General features: G+C 45.1%; 1 protein-coding gene across 1 annotated transcript in view; it reads right to left on the reverse strand.

The window, feature by feature from the left end:
• CUNH17orf67 (chromosome unknown C17orf67 homolog) overlaps positions 1-25,237 on the reverse strand; it is a 30,128-nt gene extending 4,891 nt beyond the window's left edge. The window contains exons 1-2 of the mRNA XM_008072013.1: positions 25,183-25,237; positions 23,895-23,995 (exon numbers count right to left, since the gene is read on the reverse strand). Of these exons, the coding sequence (XP_008070204.1) occupies positions 23,895-23,995; positions 25,183-25,237 (156 nt within the window). The remainder of the gene's footprint in view (positions 1-23,894; positions 23,996-25,182) is intronic.

Consider the following 25,237-nt stretch of genomic DNA (forward strand, 5'->3'; position numbering starts at 1 on the left):
AAAAAAAAAAAAAAAAAAGTGCCAATGCCCTCCTCAGAGGCCTTTGCCAGAGCTGTCTGCAAGGAGGCAAGGGTGGTGACCACTTCCTCCCTTTTGGGTTTTGTCTACAGCTCTGAATAAAGCATATGTAAGCCAGCAGATGAGAGCAGATTTCTGTAGGATCTACCGTCTTTCCCCACTCCTCACAACATCAGGGAGTGGACTACCTCTCCCACCCCCATCCACAATGGTTATTAACAGCCTTCGTTTTTCTTGTTTGTTTATGTTTTATTTGAAGTCTCACTCTTGTCGTCCAGACTGGAGTGCAGTGGCATGCTCACAGCCACTGCAGCCTCGACCTGCTGGACTTAGGTGATCCTTCCACCTCAGCCTTCCAAGTAGGTGAAACTACAGACGTATGCCACCACGCCTGGCTAGTTTTTGTGATTTATTGTAGAGATGAGGTCTTGCCAAGTTGCCTAGGCTGGTCTCGAATCCCTGGGATCAGGCAATCCTATTGTGCTGCGATTACAGTTTGAGCCACCACGCCCAGCCAACAGCCTTTGTTAACCTCTGAGCCTTTCTAGAGCCGCAAGTTCTCCCTCAAACGACTCATCTGAAGAGAATAATGAAAGGACCATTCACAGCCCTGTGATCAGAGTTAAAGGAACCATCGAAGACCATTCCAGCACCACAGACTACTAAAGAGGGAAGCCATGGCTCTGCCTAGGCCTGCAGAGCCAAGGATGGAGAAAGCATGAGAGGAGTCCATTAAAGCCGGGGCCATAGGGCGGGACTGCTGTGGTCTTGTGGGGCACAACTTCCGCAGGTCATGGAGGGAGCAGGGATCAAACCCTTGTCCTCTCTCTCCTCTCGCCCACATTCTCCTGCTGAGCCCATTCAGAAGTCAGCCGGTCAGGGGAATTGAGGATGTGGTCCATAAGGGTCAGCCTCCTGGAGCACTGAGTAGGACAGAGCAGGGCGGAAGATGGACTGAGGATGGAGCGGAAAGCACCTGCCTCTACACCAAGATGATGAGGAGCCAGGGCTGCGCTGCTGCCTGCGAGAGAGCAGAGAGCACAAATAACAGCTGGGACCACTCTGTGGCTCCTCCTTTCTGAATACACAGGTCCTTTACAAGCGGGTGTCTTTCTCCTCCTCTCTCTTCAGTTGTTCAAGCCCTGCACTCTAACAACTTGAATGTCACTTCCAGCCTTTGGGGGTGGGTGTTTTCCTCCCACCACACCTTGGTCTTCAACGAAACTAGTTCAGGTTGTGAATTTTCTGCATAGTTACTCGTTGCGTTATCTCACATGAAGGATGCACACATGATACATCCATGGGACGTTTCTTAAACAAAAGAATGAAGTGTGATTTCTCTCATCTTCATCAGTGTTCTTTTCCTTCCCTCTCCACCTTCTCGTGCAACCTCTGACCCATAACCAAGCCCTCCCCACCCCAGGCTACCGAAGGTGGTTCATCAAACCTCTATCTGTGGCACCACATCGCAAGTTAAGCCAGAATCTTCTGCACCTCCACCATCCATGCAGCCGCTGACTCCTATGGATGGTCCTGGATCCCTCCTCTCCACCCCTACTGCCCAGCCCCAGGGCTAGATCCACCGCCTCCATAGGGTTCTCCCTATCTCTTTTCCTCCTTTTGTAGGGTTTTTTTTGTTTGTTTGTTTCTTTTGTTTTCTTAATAGACTTTCTTTTTTAGAGCAGTTTTAGATTCACAGCAAAATTGAGCAGAAACACGTATACCCCCCATATGCCCCCATATACCTCCATCTCCACACGTGAACAACCTCTCCACCATCAACATCTCACACCAGCATGGCATATTTGTTACAGTTGATGAGCCTACATGGACACGTCATTATCACCCAGTCCTTAGTTGATATTAGGGCTCACTCTTGGTATTGCACATTCTAGAGGTTTAGATATATATACAGACATGTATCTACCTGTCTTACTCTGTGTTGCTATAAAGGGATACCTGAGGCTGAGTAATTTACAAAACAGAAAAAGAGGTTTATCTGTCTCACAGTTCTACAAGCTGTACAAAAAGCATAGTGCCAACATCTGCTTCGGTGAGGGTTTCAGGAAGCTTCCACTCATGGCAGAAGACAAAGGGAGCTGGCGTGTGCAGTTCACATGGCAAGAGAAGAGGCAAGAGAGAGAGGAGGTATTGGGCTCTTTTCAACAATCAGTTCTGACAGGAACTAAGAGCGAGAACTCACTCATTACCATGAGGATGACTCTAAGCCATTCACGAGGGAACCCCATGCCCCAGACACCTCCCACCAGGTCCCACCCCCCAACACTGGGGTCCAAATTTCAACATGATTTGGTAGGGCCAAACAAATCGTATCCACACCATAGCATCACCACTGCAGCATCACACAGAAAAGTCTCACTGCCCTGAAAATCCTCTTTGCTCTGCCTCTTCATCTGCCCGACCCTGGCAACCACTGATCTTTTCACTGTCTCCATGGTTTGAACTTTTCCAGAATGTCACAGAGTTGGAATCCTACAGTAGGCATCCTTTTTATACTGGCTTTTTTCACTTAGAAATAAGCATTTAAGTTTCCTCCGTGGCTGGTCATGCTTGATAGCTCATTTCCTTTTAACACTGAATAATATCCCATTGTCTGGATGTACCACGGTTTATTTATTTACCGGAGGTGCTAAACAATGTATACACATTTTAAGAGATGTTATCTATGTATTAGTTCACTGTAATCAGAAGGGTCTAAATGCTGATGGTAACCATTTTGAGCATCTCTTATAACTGCAGAAGTCAAACATGACTTGTATTCATCTTTTGTTATTGGTATATATTGACTATTACAATTTTAATACAGTTTTTTCCTTTCTTAAAATGTGCATACATTTTCTTGGCACCCTCTGTATTTACCTCCTGAAGGACATCATTGTTGGTTCAAATTTTTGGCAATTATGAATAAAGCTGCTATGAACATCTGTGTGCAGGTTTTTGTGTGAACATAAGTTTTCGACTCCTTCGGGTAAATAACAGGAAATGCGATTGCCAGATTGTATGGTAAGAGTATATTTAGTTTTGTAAGAAACTACCAAACTGTCTTCCAAAGCGACTGCACCATTTTGCATTCCCACCAGCAGTGAATGAGAATTCCTATTGTTCCACATCCTCACCAGCATTTAGTATTGTCAGTGTTCTGAATTTTGGCCATTCTAATAGGTGTGTAGTGGTACCTCACTGCCATTTAAATATGCATTTCCCTAATGACTTAATGGGGTGGAGCATCTTTCACATGCTTACTTGCCATCTGTGTCTCTTCTTTGGTGAATATCTGTTCAGATCTTTTGTCAGGATGGGTTTTTTAAATATAAAAAAATGAAAATAGCTTTATCGGTTTTATTTTTATTGTAACAGTGATACATAGTACCTTTTTAAACTCATGTAAAAATGGAAAGTTACAAAAGAGAGACTGAAAAATCTCTCTTGATTTTTCTGTATGCTGTTGCAAAGTGATGTTTTTTAAAAAATGTTTGTAGAGACAGGGTCTCACTCTATTATTGCCCAGGCTGGTCTTGAACTCCTTGCCTCAAGCAATCTTCCCACCTTGGTCTCCCAAAGTGCTGGGATTCCAGACATAAGCCATCATGCCTGGCCAGCAAAGTGATTTTTTTTAAAAATATGTGATCATATTACCTTTCCACTTAGCATACCGGAATGGCTCCCATTGGGCTCAGGAGAAGGTTCTGATTTCTTAATGTGGTTTATGGGCTCTGCGTAATCTGGCCACTCTCCTGAGCCTCCTCTCTCACCGTCAACCCACTTACACTTTGCTCTCTCCATTCTTCCCCGAACAGGTCACACTTGCTCTTCTTCTTAAGGCTTCCTCAGTTGCTATTTCCTTTCCTAGAACACCCCTGTGCCTTCTCACTCTTACTGACTTTTCAGGCCTCAGATCATATGGTACTTCCTCCAGGAACCCTTCTCAGGTTCCCTTTGACCCCACTTCTCTGGGTTTCCAGAGCTCTCTAGATCAGTATAGCCCTGGTCATTCTTTGGTGGTGACCTCTCCCTGAAAGTAGGGACTCTGTAGGCCTGCTTCAGACTGTTTAGTGGAGAAGCCACGTGGATCACATATCGGGATGAAAATTCAATGTTCTTTCCAAAGAAGGAAGAAAGAAGATAGAGGTGGGAATGATTTTTAACCTGGAGGATGTGTGTTTGTTAATGTTACCCTGAAAGAAGTCTGGGCGCTGTCATTATGGGATGTGAATCATTACAATGTATGCATGAAACAGATCCCCATGAACACATTTAGGTAACTCCAAACAGCCGGTCATTCATCAGAGAATCGGCATTTCACCTTGGGAGAGAGTAGACATATTCAGCAATATTTGTGACATGATTACATTGCTTTGGCATGTATCAATATTGTAAAAACTCTAAATCATGGAACCCTTCCTATGGCATTGCATAAAGCTTTACCAAAGGGTTCAGTTTAGAACATTAAGTTTTTATATTTCTAGAATATCTGCTAGGAACTCTATATCCTATATTAAATATAGTCATTAGAAAGGGGAGAAACAAAGAATGTGCCGAGGAAGGAATTATGACGTGTCCAACTTTCCTGAATTTTTTTATTTCCCCCAGGACCCATGCATAACCAAGTTGTTTTGGTTATGGTGGTTGTTTTTAGTGAACTCATCAAAATACACCCGGTGTCCTGGCAGGGAGTCTGGGTCAGCTGGGGTGGAGGCAGTATGGTTAGAGGGCTCCTTGTGGGACCCAACTATGATTCCCCGCCTGCTTGCTGGACACGTTTGTGAATTTTGGGCTAAGTTCCTGCCCTGTCCCTGGAGTCTTAGGCCAGAAGAATAGTAATTGGGAGGAACAGAAAGGCAGTGTGGAGCCTTGTAAATAAAGAACAACAGCTCCCCAACACATAGCTTTACTTGTTCATCTACTGCATGAAGCAGCACGCTGAAGGAGCCCACACTGCCTTCTTCTTGGCTGCTGTTTGACAGGTGGTGTGGCGCAGAGGTCTGGGTCTCGTTCAAATCCAGACCCCGCCAATATTGCTGTACCTTTCCAGCCTCAATTTGTCCATCTGCAAGATGGGGATTTGCACTAGCATTCACTTCATTGGGTTAGTGAGATTAAATGAGATGATACAAAGTTCTTTGCCAAGTAAGTAGCCTGCATTTGTTCCTCCAGCTCCAGTCTCTCCCCTTTCTCACCTCATCCTGTGATCTGGATGAACTGTAACCATAGATGCCTTTGTCCTGTGGCTTCTGGTTGGGTTTCACCAGTGGGAAGCACCAGCAGGGGATTTGAGGGTAGAAAGAGGGAGAGGTCAGGATATTCACCTCTCCCTCTCTTACGTCCTCCCCAAGGGTCACAGTCATAGTGAGTACAAATATAATCACAACAGACATGACTTAAGCTTGAATGTCATCTTTTTCTTTTTTTTTTTTGAGTTGGAGTCTCACTCTGTCACCCAGACTGGAGTGCAGTGGCCGCTCCCGGCCACCACAGCCTCGACCTGTTGGGCTCTGGCAATCCTTCCACCTCAGCCTTCCAAGTAGCTGGAACTACCGGCGCGCGCTACCACACCCGACTAATTTTTTGATTTATTGTAAAGATGAGGTCTCGCCAAGTTGCATAGGCTGGTCTTGAACCCGCAGGCTCAGGCAATCTACTCACCTCAGCCTCCCAAAGGCGCAGGATTACAGGCTGAGCCACCGAGCCCAGCTTGAATGTCAACTTTTTAGAGAATTTCCTGTGGGGCACAGTGGTTTGCTCCTGTAATTCCAGCACTTTGGAAGGAGGATTGCTTGAGCCCAGGAGTTCAAGACCAGCCTGGGCAACATAGCGAGAGGTCATCTCTACAAAAATTTTTTAAAAATTAGCCAGGAGTGGTGGTGAATGCCTATAGTCCCAGCTACTTGGGAGGCTGAGGCAAGAGGATTGCCTGAGCCCAGGAGGTCAAGGCTGCGGTGAGCCATGATCATGCCACTGCACTCCAGCCTGGGAGATCCCAACTCAAAAAAAAATAATGTTCATAGTTCACCCCAGCAATGACTCCATCCTTCTCCTGAAGGCCACAGCACCTGGGGGGCTCCCCTCTCTAGCTCTGGGAACTGTTAACTTCCCTTAGCCCTTCATGCCTAGGGGTTGTTACCACAATCCTTTGTCATTTCCTGTTGGTTTACCTAAGCCTTGTCCACACCTTTGTAAAAAGTCTCATTATTAAACTCTCCTCGGTTACCCAGGCTCCTGATGGGACTCAATGCTACAGAGGTTTGGCACACCATTCCTAGCATATGGAAGGAAGGAATCCAACAAATGCTAGCTGTTCATTTTGGTTACTGTTAGATAGGAGAGATCTGAGAGCGCTTTGAAGTTGTGAAGGTGAGCATCTTTCCCAGGAACTGGTACACAGGAAACTTACAGCAAAGGTTTACTGAAGAAAAGACCAGTGACCCACCTCGGCAACTTGGCGAGACCTCATCTCTACAATAAATCAAAAATTAGCCAGGCGTGGTAGCGCGTGCCTGTAGTTCCAGCTACTCAGAAGGCTGAGGTGGAAGGATCGCCGGAGCCCAGCAGGTGGAGGCTGCAGTGGCCGGGAGCGGCCACTGCACTCTGGTCTGGGTGACAGAGTGAGACTCCAACTCAAAAAAAGAAAAGAAAAGAAAAGAAGCCGGGCTCGGTGGCTTAGCCTGTAATCCCACGCCTTTGGGAGGCTGAGGTGAGTGGATTGCCTGAGCCCGCGTGTTGGAGACCCACCTGGGTAGGCGAGACCTCATCTCTACAATAAATCAAAAAATCAGCCGGGCGTGGTAGCGCGCGCCTGTAATTCCGGCTACTCGGAAGGCTGAGGCAGAAGGATCGTTGGAGCCCAACAGGTCGAGGCTGCGGTGGCCAGGAGTAGCCACTGCACTCCAGTCTGGGCGACAGAGTGAGACTCCAAATCAAAAAAAAAAAAAAAAAAGAAAGAAAGAAAAGACCAGAGCAACATTCCTCAAAGTGTGGTCTGTGCTCCCCTCAGGAGACCATGAGGTCAAAACTATTTTTAGAATAATACACAGACATTATTTGCCTTCTCACTGTATTGGTATTTGCATTGATGTGCCAAAGCAGTGGTAGGTGAAACAACTGGCACCAGCAGTGGTGCTCAACTGTTCTGGTGGCCGTCGCTTCCTTCCCCACCACACACTCACAATTATGAAAATAAAAATCAAACATTCTTAAAATGCCAATTTCACTGAAGAGTACCTTGATGAAGCAGTAGTGAGTGACTCAACAGAGTATGCAGGCAGCACTTCCATTGCATGACAAAGTGCAGTGGCTTTCAGAAGGAAAGTACGTGTGCAATTGTTGGTGTCAAGGGGTGAACTAGCTGTGCTAAATGTGTACGTTCAGCAGACATCTTGAAAATAAATGAAGTGAGTCTTTCACCTCAAGGAAAGCAAAAGACAATATTTGTTGCTAAAGGATAAAATTCTAACTTTGGGGTAGAAATTAGAATTTTAGAAAACTTGCATCTGGTACCATTAGGCTGGCAGTTTCCTGATATGTAAAGATGTTTCTGATGAGACCGCTGGTGATATTAATGAATAGCACAGCACCTTTTATAATTATATGTTCGTTTGCATTTTTACATTTACTCCCTCTCTCAGTCAAATATTCAGACAGTTTTTTATTTTATTTTATTTTATTTCATTTTATTTTTGAGTCGGGGTCTCACTCTTTTGCCCAAGCAGGAATGCAGTTACATGGTCATGGCTGACTGCAGCCTCAACTTCAAAGGATTAGGCAATCCTTTCACCTCAGCTTCATAAATAGCTGGGACTATACGTGCGTATTATCACACCTGGAAATCTGTTTGTTTCTTGTTGCTGTTGTTGTTTTTGCAGAGACAAAGTCTCAAATTCATGGGCTCGAACAGTCTCCTGCCTCAGCCTCCCACAGTGCTGGGATTACAGGCATGAGCCACTGCGCCTGACCTGGTCAGCTTTTTGATGGCAGTGACCAAAGTATACCTAGTATATGGTGTACTGCTTGGCACACGTAAGACCTCAACAAAGCTCACTGGAGAAATTTATAAATGTGTGGATGAACAAATGAGATGACCATTCTTTCCCCATAATCTTACTAAATCCTCCTTGGAAGTTTCCTTGACATCAGTGTCAATCTGTTCATTATAATGGCCCAGGCCAAATGTACATTTTTAAAAATTCAAAAAGTAATATATATGTCACACTCCTAAACAGCAGCTGAAATTATCGTTGAAGAAAAACAACCAAAACAGACACACACAGAGAACAAGAAAGAAACAAGTACTGGTTTCCATGACATTTCACTATTTATTTAAAATGTTAGGAAAATGAATATGCCACAAAGGCCTAAAAGCAATCATTAGTCAAAGATGAAAAGGCAAACTGCAAACTGCTGAAAACCACAAATTCAACAATTGCACTGGCTGAGTTAGAAACATCCCAGCATTAATGATAATCTCAAATGTTCCTGGACCAAGAAAGAAGGGGTAGATGGAAAATAAGCTTTAATTTATTTCAATTCCTTTCTTCAAGGGGGGAGTGGGGGAGAAGTAAAACAAAACAAAAACCAATATCTGTGCTCCATGTCAAATGCCAATTGTGAGGATTTAAGTAAATAATTTCCCAGTAATTAGAGCAGAAAATAGGAGGAGTCCTCTATTGTGGCACTGGACTGGTGTGATAAAGAAATTAAACACCCACCGGAACTTGATCTAAGCTGAGACTCATAAAATGAACAGTTAATCTATCATGGCAGGACCTTTTTCCAAGAAGGCAAAATCCTTCCTATATTTTCGCAGAATTAAAGCTCCATCAACATTTGAACAAATTGTTTTGCTCATTATTACAAGCAAGATAATCCCACAGACAGAAGGGTGGTTCAGAACTTGACTGCACTGGGACACGGAAGGCTCACCGCTAAAGGAAGCCAGATCAGTGCTATGCGAAATTGACATCTCAGTCACTTGGAAGTGGTCTTTGAGATCATGGGGAACAAAAGGGTAATGGAGTTTCTACATACATTTGTCAAGAGACTAAACATAAAAGCCCATTTTACAAAGACTACTTGCAATAAAGCTAATATGATTTATCCTTACCCAACAAGAACATTCCTTAAAAGATCACAGGCCAAAATGGAACGATTCCTAGGAAGGCATATTCCCTGGGTACTCAAGCGCTGACGAATACAATCACAAAAGACATAATTCAAGCTTGAATGTCATCTTTTCAAAGAATTTCCATGGTTCACCCCAACAATTGACAAATAACTTGGTCCCTAAAATTTGGGAAGATTAAGAGAAATTTAATGAGTTTAAGTGAGGCCATAGAAATTTATTTGAAATAACCTCCAGGTTCTACAGCAGAGTTTTGTCCCACAGAATTTCTCCCCTGGGTGGGGGGAAACAAAGAAAGGAATGGAAATAAGTAATGAGCATATAATAAATGCCAATACTCTACTGTGCTTGGTACTGGGGACCCAAAAGTAAAACAAATAGTCCCTGCTCAAGCAATTTAGAACAATCCAGTAGGAAAGACATTAAAAAGTCAAAAATAGCAATCATGTGCTGCAAATGCTATGCTAGAGGGGTATTCTGATTCACTGGGGTGCAGAGAGACATCAGGAAGCCCTCTCAGAGGGCATCATTTAAGGTGAGTCTTTAAGGTTGAACAAGAGTTAATCAGGTAGGCAAGAGCAGAGGAAACAGGTACAAAGGCAGGTGCCACGGAAGAAGAGCTTGGAACACACCATCGTCTCACGTCCGCTGCTACTCCTCAGAGATTTCCAATGCCAATGAACGGCACTAAGTTGTCCACACAAAACCCTACAAATCATTTTTATTCCTTCTCCTCTCTCACTCACCCACTTTGCCTCCCACTTTGTCTCTGATTTAAGGTACCATAATCATGCTTCCACCATGTCTTTACCTCAAAACCTCTACTGGAATACTCTCTTGGAAAACAGAAACATAAATTGCTAAAAACTCTTTCAGAAAGTAATTTAAATATATATACTAAAAACTTTTAAAATATTAATCTCCTTGGACCCAGCTATGTGTTTTCTGGGAATATATCAACAGCAAAAAATTATGAATATTAAAAGTACTTTATGCACAAAAAATGTTCACTGTGTTGTTTATAATAGAAAAATATTGGACATGAGTCAACTATCTAACAAAAGAAGATAATTCAGTAACATCATTGTTACAAATAGTTAATAATAATATAAGGAAATGTGTATATTATAAAATTAAGTAAAAACCCAGGATACAAAATTATAGCTACAATTTCTTCAAAATATACACAAAAATACTAGAAAGAAATAAATTTTTTTTTTTTTTTTTGAGTTGGAGTCTCACTCTGTCGCCCAGACTGGAGTACAGTGGCCGCTCCCGGCCACCACAATCTCGCCTGCTGGGCTCCGGCGATCCTTCCACCTCAGCTTTCCAAGTAGCTGAAATTACAGGCATGCGCTACCACGCCCGGCTGATTTTTTGATTTATTGTAGAGATGAGGTCTCGCTGCCCAGCGGGTCTCGAACCCGCGGGCTCAGGCAATCCACTCACCTCAGCCTCCCAAAGGCGCGGGATTACAGGCTGAGCCACCGAGCCCGGCTAGAAATACATTTTTAAATGTGCGTGCTATCGTTGAAGACAAGAAATAAGACTACAGCTGATTTCCTTTTCTTCTCTTGACTCTTTCTTGGTTTCCAATTCTTCCATAGTAAATGTGAATGACTTAAAAAAAAAATTTTTTTTTGAGTCAGAGTCTCACTCTGTCACCCAGGCTGGAGTGCAGAGACACACTGCTCATGGCCACTGCAGCCTCGACCTGCTGGGTTCAGGTGATCCTTCTACCTCAGTTCCAAGCAGCTGGAACCACAGTCATATACCACCATGCCCAGCTAAGTTTTTGATTTATTGTAGAGATGAGGTCTCGCCATGTTGCCCAGGCAGGTCTCAAACCCCTGAGCTCAGGCAATCTTCTCGCTTCGCCTTCCAGAGTGCTGGGATTACAGGCATGAGCCCCTGCGCTCAGTCTAAATTTTTTTAATTATACAATTAATCATTGTTGTTTGAAATTAAATCAAACATAAAGTTCACAAGATTACCATCTGTGGTCCCAGCCTCCTCAATGAGAGGATGCAGTTAACACTCAACAGATTATCTCTCTAGACCTTTTTCTAGAAATTGGTATGCCTATATACTTACCTATATAAATACTGTGTATAGTATTGTTTTGCATGTTAGTACTAGAAGGGCAGGACCAATTCAAGGACGATAAAGACAGTGACTTGAGAATGAAGAGGAGAGTACCAGGCAGGGATGGGAAGAAGAGTATTGCGAGCAAAGGGAACCATTTGTGAAAATTTGTGGAAAAGTGCTGAGACGGGAGAGAGGTCTCATTTGAAAAGCAATGAGTTCTGGGTGGTTGGGGCATAAATTGCCTGAGTGGAGTGGCAGTAAACCCAGTGATGGCTCAGGGCCAGTTCTGTCTCCAGGCCAGGACACTTGGCCTTGAGCCAATAAGCAGTGAGCAGCCATGGAGGTTTTCATTCTGTTATGTTTTAAGCAGCATTTATTAAGCTGCTACTTTTTTTGAAAGGAGAAGAATAAGAGCTAACGTTGTTACTAAATGGCAGGCGCTGTGCTAAGAATTTTGCATACATACTCTCATTTCATCCTTACCATAAGCCGATTAGGCAGATCTTATTATCATATCTTATTTTATACACGAGAAAATGGAAACTTAGGGAATTTAAGCCGCTTGGCCAAGATGGGATGGGCAGTGAGTGGTGAACTGGGATTCAATAAAGGCAGTCTCTGCCCTGCTCTTCATCATTCTCCAGTGTTGCTGGGAAAAATAATTCATATAGTTAACCAAAATAAAAAACTGGCCAGGCGTGGTGGCTCACACCTGTAATTCCAGCACTTTGGGAGGCCAAGGTGGAAGGATCACTTGAGCCCAGGAGTTGGAGATCAGCCTAGGCAACATAGTGAGACCTCACCCTACAAAATAATTTAAAAATTAGCCAGGCTTGGTAACATATGCCGCTAGTTCCAGCTACTCAGGAGGCTGAGGTGGAAGGATCAGCTGAGCCCAGGAGGTCAAGGCTGCAGTGAGCTGTGATTGTGCCACTGAACTCCACTCTGAACTCCACTGAACTCCACTCTGGGTGACAGAGTGAAACCCTGATTCAAAAACAAAAAATAAAAAACAGAGAGTTTGACTAGAGTCCTCCAAAAATTCATGTCCACCTGGAACCCATGAATGTGACCTTATTTGGAAATAGGATCTCTGCAGATATTATCAAGATAAAAGAAAATCATGCTGTGTTACGGTGGGTCTTAAATCCAGTGACTGGTGGCGTTATAAGAAGAAGGAAATTTAAACACAAGGACAGGCAAGGAAGAAGGCCATGTAACAACAGAGATTGGAGTAATATAGCTACAGACCAAGAAACAACAAAGCTTGCCTGCAACCACCAGATGCAAGGAGAGAGACATGGAACAGAGGCACAGACTTTCCCTCAGAGTCCCCAGAAGGAACCAATCTTGCTAGTACTTTGAGTTTGAATTTCCAGGCTCCCAAACTGTGAGAGAATAAATTTTTATTGTTTCAAGCAATCCAGTGTGTGGTATTTTGTTATGGCAGCCCTAGGAAGCTAATACACCGAATCACAGTAAAAAGTACAAAGATGAAAGTAAACATATTCCCCAAATCTTATCACCCAGAAAATACTGATTTTTGTCTAGTAACATGTCTCCATACATGTATACACATAGAAGAGGACCAGGCATGGTGGCTCATGCCCATAATTCCAACACTTTGGGAGGATCACTTGAGGCCAGGACTTCGAGACCAGCCTGAGCAACCTAGCGAGACCCTCATCTCTACAAAAAAGTTTTTAAAAATTAACCAGTCATAGTGGCACATACCTGTAGTCTCAGCTACTCAGGAGGTTGAGGCAGGAGGATCACTTGAGCCCAGGATTTGAGGCTGCAGTGCATTATGACTACACTACTGCACTCCAGCCTAGACAGAGATCCTGCCTCTAAAAAATAAAATACAAACTATAAAAGCAATACATTAGTATACATATATATTGTACTATATATATATATATATATATATATATATATAGTACAGTATATATTAGTATATACTCAAACAATTGAGTATTAGTACACATACTGCTGGTGAAAGTTGGGACAATGCGGCAATATCTATTACAATTGAAAGTGCATAAACCCTCTGACTCAGCAATTTTATTTTGATCGTGGAACGCAGTAAGATGCCTGTGTGTATAAGGATCTTCATCACACATGAAAAATAAACAAAATACCCGTTGCTCAGGAATGGCCTAAATTAAGTCAGTTGCAATACATTCCTATTATGTGTCAGTTAAAAAATAAACTAGAATGAGACATACCACTGAGTGAACAAAACCAAACTGTAGAGCAAACATAAACCCACCCTTGCTTTCTGCGCAGCCTGACCTTCATCTGTGTAGACAGGTTAGCCAGGAAAGGAGCCGGCTGTACCTGGCATACTCGGGCACAGTGAGGAAGTGGTGTGGTGGGAAGGGAGTGAGGGCGGATGAGATGCCAGTGGAGGCCAAGGCGGGGATGAGGGAGCAAAGATCCTTGAAGGATTGTGCATTTATTTTAGAGTTGGAGTTTTGCTGTGTTGCCCTGATCTCAAAATCCTGAAGGATTGTGCATTTATTTTAGAGTTGGAGTTTTGCTGTGTTGCCCTGATCTCAAAATCCTGGGCTCAAGCGATCCCTTCCTCACCTCACCCTCCTGAGTAGCTGGAACTATAGGCATGAACCCCTACACCCGACCAGGACTAAATTTTCTTTGAAATAAGATGGGAAGTTATTGGCAAGTTTTGAGTAGAGGAGGGTCAGGAGATGGCTTCCACTTTTAAGAAATGACTCTGGCCGGTCTGTTGAGAACAGATGCAGACAGAGCAAGAGAGGAGACGGGAGACTATTAAGAAGATTACTGCTTGGTCTGCTCTAGGGACAATGTTGGTGGTGGCTGTGGTGTAGGTTGTGACGTGGGCAGCTTCTGGACTTGAGGGTGGTTTTGTTACCCCAATGTGGAAGGCAAGGGCAGGAGCCATGTGGAGGATAAAATCTGGAATTCCACTTGGAGCTGTGAGATCTGAGATACCTGTTAAACATTCAAGTACAAACAGTCAAGTACGTGAGTGTGAGCCCCAGGGAGAGTTCAGGCTGGAGAAAAAGAAGTGTGCAGCCATCAGCCTAGAGGTGAGATTTAAAGCCACATGGAGGACAGAGCCCTGGGATTACCTGACAGAGGCTAAGAATCCAGCAAAGGAAACCTAACAGTCAGAGCCGAGAAATGGGAGGAGAAGCTGGGGGTGAGGCATCCCGGAAGGCTGGGAACCAAGTGAGCAGAGTGCCCAGGAGGAAGGAAGAGAGCCCAGCTGTGTCAAAACAAAAGACACAGGCCAGGTAGAGTGTCTCATGCCTGTAATCCCAGCACTTTGGGAAGCTGAAGCAAGAGGATTGCTTGAGCCCAGGAGTTTGAGACCAGTCTGGGCAACTGACCGAGACCTCATCTCTAAAAAAAAATTTTTTTTAATTAGCCAGCTTCAGTGGTGCATGCCTGAAGTCCCAGCTGAGGTGAGGGAATTGCCTGAGCCCAGGAGGTCTAGACTGCAGTGAGTCATGATCTTGCCACTGCACTTCAGCCTGGACAACAGAGTGAGACCCTGGCTAAAAAAATTAAAAAAAAATATGTGGCCAGGATGCCAGGAACAAAAACAGAGCCACCTTTGCAGTTCCTGAGGGCAGTGCTTCTTAATTTGAATGTGCTCGTGGATCACAGCACCCTGGGGAGGCACAGATTGGCTTTTGGAAGATGTGGGGAGGAGCCTGGGCCTGACGTCCCACAGGTTCCCAGATGGGGGTCCTTGTGGCCAGCTGGGGACCACTTTGCTTTTTACAGTTTTATTTTATTTTCAAGATGTAGGGTACAATTCAGGGTTGGGTATACAAGTGGTAACTGTGCAGGTAAATTATGGGCCTCTGTCTCATCCTCACTTTGCCTGGTATGAGATCAGGTACCCTGATTGATGCTATGTCACCCCACTTCCCTGGCAGTTTTCCACTTATAGTAATCCCTTTCTTATAGTATTATGATAAGTGTTCAGGGTCCACTTTTGAGTGAGAACATGTGGTACTCAGTTATTTGTTTCTGTGATAGATCCAAGTTGCTGCGGAGTCCATAACTGTGTCCTTCTTTATGACTGCATAATATTCCATCGTGTATACGTACCACATTTTTAAAATCTAGTCCACTTTCGACGGGCAACAAAGTTGGCTCCACGTTTTTGCTATTGTGAATAATACTACAATAAATATGTGTATGCAGTTACCTTTTTCATAGAATGATTTGAGTTCTCTGGGTATATTTCCAAAAGGAGGATTGCTGGGTCATCTGGAAGGTCAATTTTTACATCTTTTAGGAATCGCCACACTGTTTCCCACAGGGGTTGTACTAGTTTGGGACCTCATTTTGAGTACCAAGAGTTTAGACCACAGTCCTGAAAATCAACGCTTGCCACTGAGGAAACGTTCCAGGAAAAGTTCCGAATCTTTTTCTCCCTTCTTCCCTCTCAGCACAAAGCTGACCCTTCTTTCCCACAGCCTTGTCTTCATCCATTTCTCCCCTGGCAGATTGTTTGCTCTTCACTAGGATCTTGAGGCTTTAATATACCCACGAGCTCTCTAACATGACTGGGCTACTTTGTCTAAACTAAAAAGTCAATTCAGCTGAAACCTACATGTCTCCAAGAGGGACGTCCCCAAGCAAATTCCATCCTTCAGGGAGTGCCCATCCCATTCCTGTGAAGTCTATAACCCTACTCTCCAAAACCTCTGAAGATCTAGGACGAAGTTTCTCCGGAATTAGTCTCATAATCACCACTGCAGTTCCCAGATTCTTGTGATCCCTTTCTCGCTAGTCATCCACCATCACCCCATAAACACACTCTTGCCACCCGCCATGCCCCCACAGAAGCACTGACACAAGGTTGCTGTGTGAGCAGACTTTTTCTAAGGTTTGAGGGTAGCAGAGGGTAATAGCACAGAGACGAAAACAACTTCAAACTCAATGTCAAGTGTTACCATAAAATGAATGTATTAGCTATTTCCTAGGGTAGGGAATTTCAATGGGGTGCCCTCTGGAGGCCCTGTCTTCCCACCTGCCTCACCCTCTCTTCCTTCCCTTCTCCCATTGAGCCTGTTGTCTTCTTCCTCTACAACTTCCTCCATATGTTCTAAATCCTTCCCGCTTTTTTAAAAAAACCAGAACCATCAATCTCCCTCAGTTCTGCCTCCTCTTCCCCTCTGGAACCTCACTTTCCTCTCTCTAGGGCTCTGGGAAGGATATGCCCTCCTCCAGGCTGGGCCCTTCCTACAACACGGGGGCACCCCGTGGTCTCTTCAATAGCATTTTGTCCATACCACCATCAAGTCAGAAGAGAACAGATGTCGCAGTGAATCAGCAGAATCTGTGTCAAACAGTCTAACCCCTTGTGTGCATGGGCATAGCTTGTCTGAACCTGTTTTCAGAAAGCCTATAATTCCACAGAAGCCAGCCTCTGCCAATGTTCAAGCCGAGTGTTAAGATTATAAACATGGCTTAATAGATCTTCGTGGAGAGAGACTTCTGCAAATCTTCCTACTTGTTTTCATTTTGAGCTCTTAATACCTCCCCAAAGCACCATCATTTACCCTCATCCATGGCCTCTCCCCTCTCTGAAAGGGTTTTCTTTTGCACAGTCCCTCAGAGCGAGAAGCAAAATAAAATAACCGGACCCGTCATCTCTTGGTAATTTAGTCAGTGGTGAGTACATGAGGCCCAAGCCTCAGTTCCCAAGGGCACATGCATTCCCCAAAGATCAGTAACTACTCATTTGCCCACATCCACCTGTTTGTCTCCTGTGTCATGGCAAGGAAGTACAATAACGTGTCCAAAAATGTCACTTCCCATTTTCCATGTAAAACAGTGTCTGAAGACTGGCATTTAAGAGACTCTGTGTCCCAAACCCCTAAAGGGCTCTTGGGAACCAGCTCTAATCACATCACTCCCCTGCTTAAAATCCCTTGACGGCTCCCCACTGTGCACAAAACCCAACCCTTCTGCGACATCACAGGGTCTTCCGGTCTAGCCCCAAGACAACCTTCCATTGCCATCTCCCATCACTCCGCATAGCCCAGGGACTCTGGTCAAGGTCAAAGTAGAAGAGAGGGGACTGCAACCCAGACCTTCTGAAAAGAGAACTCTGTAAGGCCTTTCCAAAACACACCCCTCACACACACCCAAACACACACACACACTCATACATACACAACTTTGGAAACTCACACTTGTACATACACACTTGTACACACATGTACACACACCCTCACACACACACGTACAGGCACACTCTCACACACACACTTGCACATGCACCCTCACACACACATGCTTGTACACACACACTCTCATACACACACATGTACCAACACATCCCCACACACATGATGTGGGCAATTCCAAGTTCATAGGATGGGGCATCCATCTTTCCCTCTTCCCTAGCAAAGGAACATCTTCAAGCTGATGTTCTCGGCTTACACACAAGAAAAAGGAGGGTGGGTGGTGGCTTTGGCTAAAAACAAAGAGCAGGAAGGGGTGGTCCCAGAACCAAGGGTCCTTAGACTCAAAACTCCTTCGTTCCCATGCTGTGAAGACTTGACCTGGTATGGCAGTTCCAACAACCACCCTCTGACCTCCCCTAGCCAGAGGTCTAGCCTCGCCAGCTCCTAAGGACACCTGTGAGGCCACTGTATCTTAAGTTCAGATCCAACTGGGAGTGCAGGGCTGGGTTTGTTCTGACAGTTAGTTGCTCCATTCACTGTTGTAAGTCACCTCTTTTTACATGCCAGTGACGGGTATTATTAATTTTGTTTTCAGTAAATCCATAAAAAGGAAAGTCAACAAGACTCAAGGGGAGGAAATGGGTTGAATTGTAAGTCTAGTTGTTGAGTACTGCCGGCAGCTGGGCCAGCATGAGACGAGGAGGCCTGTGATTTTTAGGGAGAACCCTCTGGAGCCGCTAAATAAGGCACCCTGGCTCCTTGCTCAACTTAATGTCCTGCTATCTCTGGCTCTTCCTCCAGGAAATGTGTGTCAGCCCCAAAGCTCTGTCCAGAACCCTAAAATATGAGACCTGGAATGAACTTTCTAGGCCAGATTCCAGCCAAATTGAATTTTACGGATAAAAAAACTAGGCCTCCAAAAAAGGAAATGACTTGCCCAAAGTCCAAAGTCCACAACTAGTTAGTAGTAGAATATGGGCTGGAATTTACCTGGGTGAAATATTCTTCCCACCTCACCTCCTCCCTCTACACTACCTGAAAACTCCTTCTCATCTTTTAAGCTTCTGCTGGGTGGATACCTCCTCTGGGAAGCCTTCCCAGCCTCCTTCTTCCTTCCAGCTAGAGCTCAAGGTTCTCTTCTCTCAGATCCACAGCCTCCTGTACCAAAAAACTCTGGCAGAGGGCTCAAATCAGATTGGAACACTTCTGCTCCTTCTCACACAATGGGCTCTGCAAATGAAAGAGGAATGTCTAGCTGATCCTTTGTCCTCAGTGCCTGGTGTCTGGCAGGGCACAGTCAATGCAAAATTTAATTAAGTGCACATCTTCACCTTCCAGCACAAGGCCCTCTTGTCCTGTCCTGTCAAAACTGTGTCTGAACAGCTTAGATACTCTCCAAACCATATTCAGCCCAACGTTTAACTATTTTCTTTTCTTTTTTTTTTTTTTTTTTGAGTTGGAGTCTCACTCTGTCACCCAGACTGGAGTGCAGTGACTGAGCCTCGACCTGCTGGGCTCCGGAATTACAGGCACACGCTACCACGCCCGGCTGATTTTTTTTTATTTATTGTAGAGATGAGGTCTCGCCAAGTTGCCCAGGCGGGTCTCGAACCCGCGGGCTCAGGTAGTACATTCACCTCAGCCTCCCAAAGTGCGGGATTACAGGCTGAGCCACCGAGCCCGGCACGTTTAACTATTTTCTAAGTGCTTTTGTGTTCCCAACTAGACCATGGGCGCAGGTAGCACACATGGCTAAGTTCTCTCAGAAAGCCCAGCACAGTGGTTCTCAGTTCTCAGCAACACGTTTTCACCACTGGGAACTTTAACCCCAACCTTTACACCTAGGCCACACCCTAAACCCAGGAGTGGAGAAAATTTTAAATTCTCAGTATTTTAAATTCTCCAGACATTGGCATTTTAAATCCTCCAAGCAGAGAATGCAGTGTGCAAACAAAGTTAAGAAACACATTCCTGCCAGGAGCAGTGGCTCATACCTGTAATGCCAGCACTTTAGGAGGTTGAGACGAGAGAATTGCCTGAGCCCAGGGGTTGGAGACCAGCCTGGGCAAATTGGCAGGACCTCGTCTCTACATAAATCAAAAATTTAGCCAGGCGTGGTGGTGTGAACCTATAGTTCCAGTTACTTGGAAGGCTGAGGCGGAAGGATCCCTTGAGCCCAGCAGGTTGAGGCTGCAGTGACCATGAACACACCACTGCACTCCAACAGAGTGAGACTCCAACTTAAAAGAAAAAAAAAAGAAGAAACATATTCCTAGAAAAATATGATACCAAAAGCTACTTGTTGATTCACCCAGTTCTGTGTGCATGCGTGTGTGAGTATAACTGTGGATGAGAGCAAAAGAGATACAGTGCGACACAGAGTAGATGAGAATGAGGTTACTTGGCATTGTGTAGACTGGTTTCCTCACCCTCAGTACTACTGACATTTTGAGCTAGATAATTCTATGTTGTAGGAGCTGCCCTGTGGGTGGCAGGATATTTAGCAGGATGCCATCCCTGGCTTAGTGTCAATAGCACCCCCCCCCCGGCAGGTATGACAACCAGAAATGTCTCCAGACATTGACAAAAGTCCCTGGAGATGGGGGAGCAAAATCATCCCTGGATGAGACCTACTGGTGTAGACTTACATTACAATTGTAAGTCACACGACCACTTTTCCAAACTGGCCCAAGTGTCTGAGGAATCTGGACATTGGGTCAAGTGTCTCATGGAGGGACATTCAGGACTGGACTATACACGGGGTGGGGGGCACAGGGGATGGTTGATGGCCCAGCAGTAGGTGGTTCTGGGACAAGAAGGAGTCACAGAGAAACCAGATCAGTAGGTCCAAGGCAGTTAAAAGGAGCAGGTGGCGGTCAAGCCAACAAAAGGTGACAAAAACAAATGAGAAAAAAGTCAGATATTTAGTAAAATTGCAACGTTGGAGACAAGTGGGGGGCTGTCAAGGATTAAGGGAAATGATGATCACAAGCCAGGAAAAGGCAAACGGTCAGAGAAAGAGATTTCAGAAATTTTTGAGCAGGGAAAGGACCCACAAAGCAGGGTTTTAGGGCCAATGTCTGGCCCGGCATGGAGGCTGGCATGTGAGTAGGGGAGGGGCTGCAGGCAGGGAGCTGAGCGGTGACACCCCACACCCGCCTGCAGATCTGTGCCTACGATGCCTCAGTCAGGGCAGAGGCCGTTACTCCACAAAGTTCAAAAGAACAGGTGCAGAGGCTGGCAGAGAAAACATCGGGGGACAAATTTGGGGACCCATTAGAGCCACCTCTCAAGCACCTGGAGCAGGAGCCATTGCTTGGGGGCACTTTGGCGGGCTTCCCCAGGCTCCATGGGTCCTCGAGGAAGAGTCTTCAAAACGGTTACTCCAGACATCATGCCAAAAGCACATGGGGGCCAGTTAGAGCCCCCTCACGGGGCCCTCCAGGCATCTCGTCCCCACACCATCCCCTGCCTAGCTCACCACCCCCTTCTTCCTAACCTCTTCCCCTTTCCTCTGCCACCCCCACTCTCTCCACTCTCCTCCACATCTCTCCACGCTCCCTCTCAGTCTCCTTGGTGCTCCTCTTCCTCTGCCAGCCCCTGAGTGTTGGTGTCCCCAGACTCAAATCATGGGCCTCTCCTGTTCTGCTTCTGGAACCACCTATTTAAAGATTGGATCTGTACTCCCCACTTGAAAAGTCCTTCAGTCATTCTCCACTGAACCCAAGACCAGGTCCAGGGTAATCAAACTCTCCTTGATCTTGCCCTGCCCACCTCCCTGTCCCCTGCAGCCCTGCACTTAGATATCCCAAGCCACTTCTCATTTCTTCTACAGAAAAAAATAGCCACCTCCACCCTAACAGCCTGAAGTCATTCGTTTCTAAGCCATGCTATGTAGCAGCCATTTGCTCACTTCTATCTCCACCACAGACTCTAAGCAGAAACCGAAGATACTCATCTGCACAGCCTAAGCATCCATGCCTGTACTTAATATTCAAAGGAGCAGTTATTTGCCGAGTTCTGTTCTGAGGCTTGACTATGAATTACTTTATTATAACCTCGTAAAATAGTTTTTGCATTATTATTTATAACAATTATATAATAGTAGCCAGGCGCAGTGGCTCACACCTGTAATCCCAGCACTTTGGGAGGTGGTGGCGAGAGGATTGGGAAGCAAAGTGAGACTCCGACCAAAAAAAAAATTACGTAATAGTCATACAAGGAATAATATTCTTGTCATCCCCACTTTGTAGATGAGAGTATAGAGGTGCAGAAATGTGAGAAAATTTCCCCAAGCTTACACAGTTAAAATGGGAAGAAAAAAAATGACCAGGGCAAGAGGATCTGGCCTTGAGGCCAGGAGTTTGAGACCAGCCTGAACAACATAGTGAGATAATAAATAAATAAGACCAGGCACGGTGGCTCACACCTATATTCCTAACACTTTGTGAGGCAGAGGCGGGAGGATTGCCTGAGCCCAGGGGTTTGAGACCAGCCTGGGCAACTTGACGAGACCTTGTCTCTACAACAAATCAAAAAATTAGCCAGGCATGGTGGTGCACGCCTGTAGTTCCAGCTATTTGGAAGACTGAAGCGGAAGGATCCCCTAAGCCCAGCAGGTGGAGGCTGTGGTGGCTGTAAGTGTGCCACCACACTCCAACCTGGGCAACAGAGTGAGACTCCAACTCAAATAAATACATAAATAAATAAATAAATGTAAATAAATTAACTGGGCATGGTAGCACATGCCCGTAGTCCCAGCTACTTAGGAGGCTGAGGCAGAAGGATGGTTTGAGCCCAGAAATTTGAGGCTGCAGTGAGCCGAGATCGCACCACTGCACTCCAGTCTGGCAACAGTAAAAAATAAAAAAGAAAATGGAGAGATTCAAACCCAGTCTGACCCCAGAGCCAACACTCTGCATCACTGTGTGATACTGTATCTTAATAAGAGCCTTTCAAGAGAAACAATCCAATTACACACATGATTTTGCAGCGAATGAAGAAAAAGGATGCTACAGATCCTCCTGAGCCTCAACATGGACATGCAGGGAAGAGAGGACGAGCATGGTGCCCAGCCCAAGGCCAGGATGGGAGACCAGCCTGAACCACAGACACAACTCCCCAGACATCCTAACTCTTTTGGGTCACTGCTAGTCACTTTCACCTGAGTGCAGCAAAAATACCACGAGAGTCAGTACTGCTTCAGCCACAAGAGGACCCAAGCCAGGCCTGAACGTGGTCAGGATCTAGTGGCATCCACTAAATTCACAAAATGAAAGCAGCAGAGGGTGCCCAGTTCAGGAACAAGACTAGACAGGAGGACACCATGAACCCACAGGGCAGGGTTGAGGTCAGAGACCAAAATCAGAGGGAAGAGATCAAGGCAGAACCTCCTAGGCAGCTGGGATGGAGATTCTACTTGTTTACACAGACCATCATTGGATGACGATGCTGGTCCATAGTGCCATAGCACCCAAAGAAAGAGGGAGAAGGTAGGGTTGGTGTCAGCAAAAGAGAACAGCTCCCCAGGAACCAGGTCAGGGGTGATGCTCAGTAGCCCACCCAGGATTCTGAAATGTCCACCATCGGCCCCAGTATTTCTATTTTTTGTTGCTGTTGTTTTTGTTTATTTGTTTGTTTTTCGAATCAGGGCCTTACTCTGTTGCCCAGGCTGGAGTGCAGTGGAATAATCATGGCTCACTGCAGCCTCAAACTCCTGGGCCCAAGTGATCCTCCCACTTTAGTAGCCCGAGTAGCTGGGACTACAGGTATGCACCACCACGCCTAGCTAATTTTTTAATTTTTTTGTAGCGATAAGGTCTCAATATGTTGCCTAGGCTGTCTCAAACCCCTGGGCTCCAGCAGTCCTCTCACCTCAGTCTCCCAAAGTGTTGGGATTACAGGTGTAAGCCACCCCTCCTGGCCCCACTATTTCTATTTTAAACTCTGGCCGGATATGGTGGCTCACACCAGTAATCCCAGTACTTTGGGAAGCAGAGGCTAGGGGATTGCCTGAGCCCAGGGGTTCAAGACCAGTCTGGGCAACTTGGCAAGACCTCATCTCTACAATAAATCAAAATATTAGACAGGTGTGGTGGCGTGCACCTATAGTTCTAGCTACTTGGAAGGCTGAGGTGGAAGGATAGCCTGAGCCCACCAAGTCGAGGCTATGGTGGCCGTGAGCATGCCACTACCCTCCAGCCTGGATGACAAAGTGAGAATCTGACTACAAATAAATAAATAAACACCCTTTTCACAATAGGTGAGTCAGGCTGGCATCTCCAGAGGAAAAAACGCATAGGAGAAAGCTGACATAGCATGTATGTTATACTTGAGATCCTGTCAGGCCCCCCAATGAGCAGCCCATGCTGTGATCAACATCTAGTTTAGTTTTATAATGAGTGAGCATTCAAATGATCTCATTTTCTTTAAAATTGACAGGGCCAAGCACTCACCCGCATCGGCTCGTCAGGGAATCCAGGTTTGCTTGTCCTGTCCTGTCGCCGGGATCTCAGGAGCTGTTTGGCCTGCTTCTCCTTCAGAATTGGGGAGGACTCTGGAAAAGTCACAAGTGGCCTTAAGAAATCTCGGGTGCAGGAGCTCGGGCACCATCTCCACAGTCTAAGGCAAAGGATTTGCAAGTTCAATTTTGATGAAAACACTCACATTCCTTCTCAGGAACCTGTTCCAAAGGAAGTGGTATTCCAGAGGGCACAGAGAGGAATTTTACGTTGTCTCTTATGTGATTAACTCAGAGCAAAAGCTGTACAATCTAATATATTTATTTGCCCATTTCTTTAAAAGTGGGTATTGACCTTGGGGAGGTGAATCTCTCCTGAAAACTTTGGAAAAAAAGTGGGTATTGATTTAACGAATATGTTTTTTAAAACATATTTTCTTCAGTTCTCTGATCTGTGTTGGCTTTAACAGACTTAAAAAAAAAAAAAAAAAAAAAAAAAAAACTTCAATATCCCAAATCAAGTTTAAAGCAGTAGTTACTAGCCAAGCACGGTGTCTCATGCCTGTAATACCAGCACTTTGGGAGGCTGAGGTGGGAGGAATGCCTAAGCCCAGGAGTTCAAGAACAGCCTGGGCAACATAGTGAGCCAAAAAAATTAAAACGTAGTCAAGCATGGTGGCACGCACCTGTAGTTCCAGCTGCACAGGAAGCTGATGTGAAAAGATCTGAGCCCAGGAGGTCGAGGCTGTGGTGAGCCATGATCATGCCATTGCACTCCAGCCTGGGTGACAAAGTGAGTCCCCAACTCAAAAATTGAAATTAAAATTAAAAAGTAGTACTAGAAGATGCCCAGCGACAACAAGATTATGTTAAACTTGATAATCACACATCTCCCCTCAAAGAAGAGAGTGTGATAAAATTATATTGTTTTGACAATCATAAGCATATTTTAAAAGATGTTACCATGATAAAAGTAGATCAAGTTTTAGTGATCTCGTACGAACTCTAAAAGAAGGTATAGCTGAAGATTTGTCAGTATTTTTGAGAATTGGTACTCAAATACATTTAAAGAATTTTCTTAAAAATTACATGCCTAATGATAGCAATTTTGGGAGTCTGCTCTTATAGGAAAAAGAAAAAGAAAAAGCGTTAAAATGTCTATCCATTATACATGATATGTTATTTGAAAATTTAAAAATCCCTTAAAAGTATCAGATAGACTATTACTCCAGTTCATCATGTCAGCATAAAAAGAGGATGTATTTGCGGGGGTGAGTGCTCACCTGAGAAGAACGCCAGCAAGGTGAGAGACAGCAGGAATACCAGCAGCGTCTTCAT

This window comes from Carlito syrichta, unplaced genomic scaffold (assembly GCF_000164805.1).
Source record: "Carlito syrichta isolate Samal-C Ts95f unplaced genomic scaffold, Tarsius_syrichta-2.0.1 Scaffold314811, whole genome shotgun sequence".
Lineage (NCBI taxonomy): Eukaryota > Metazoa > Chordata > Mammalia > Primates > Tarsiidae > Carlito > Carlito syrichta.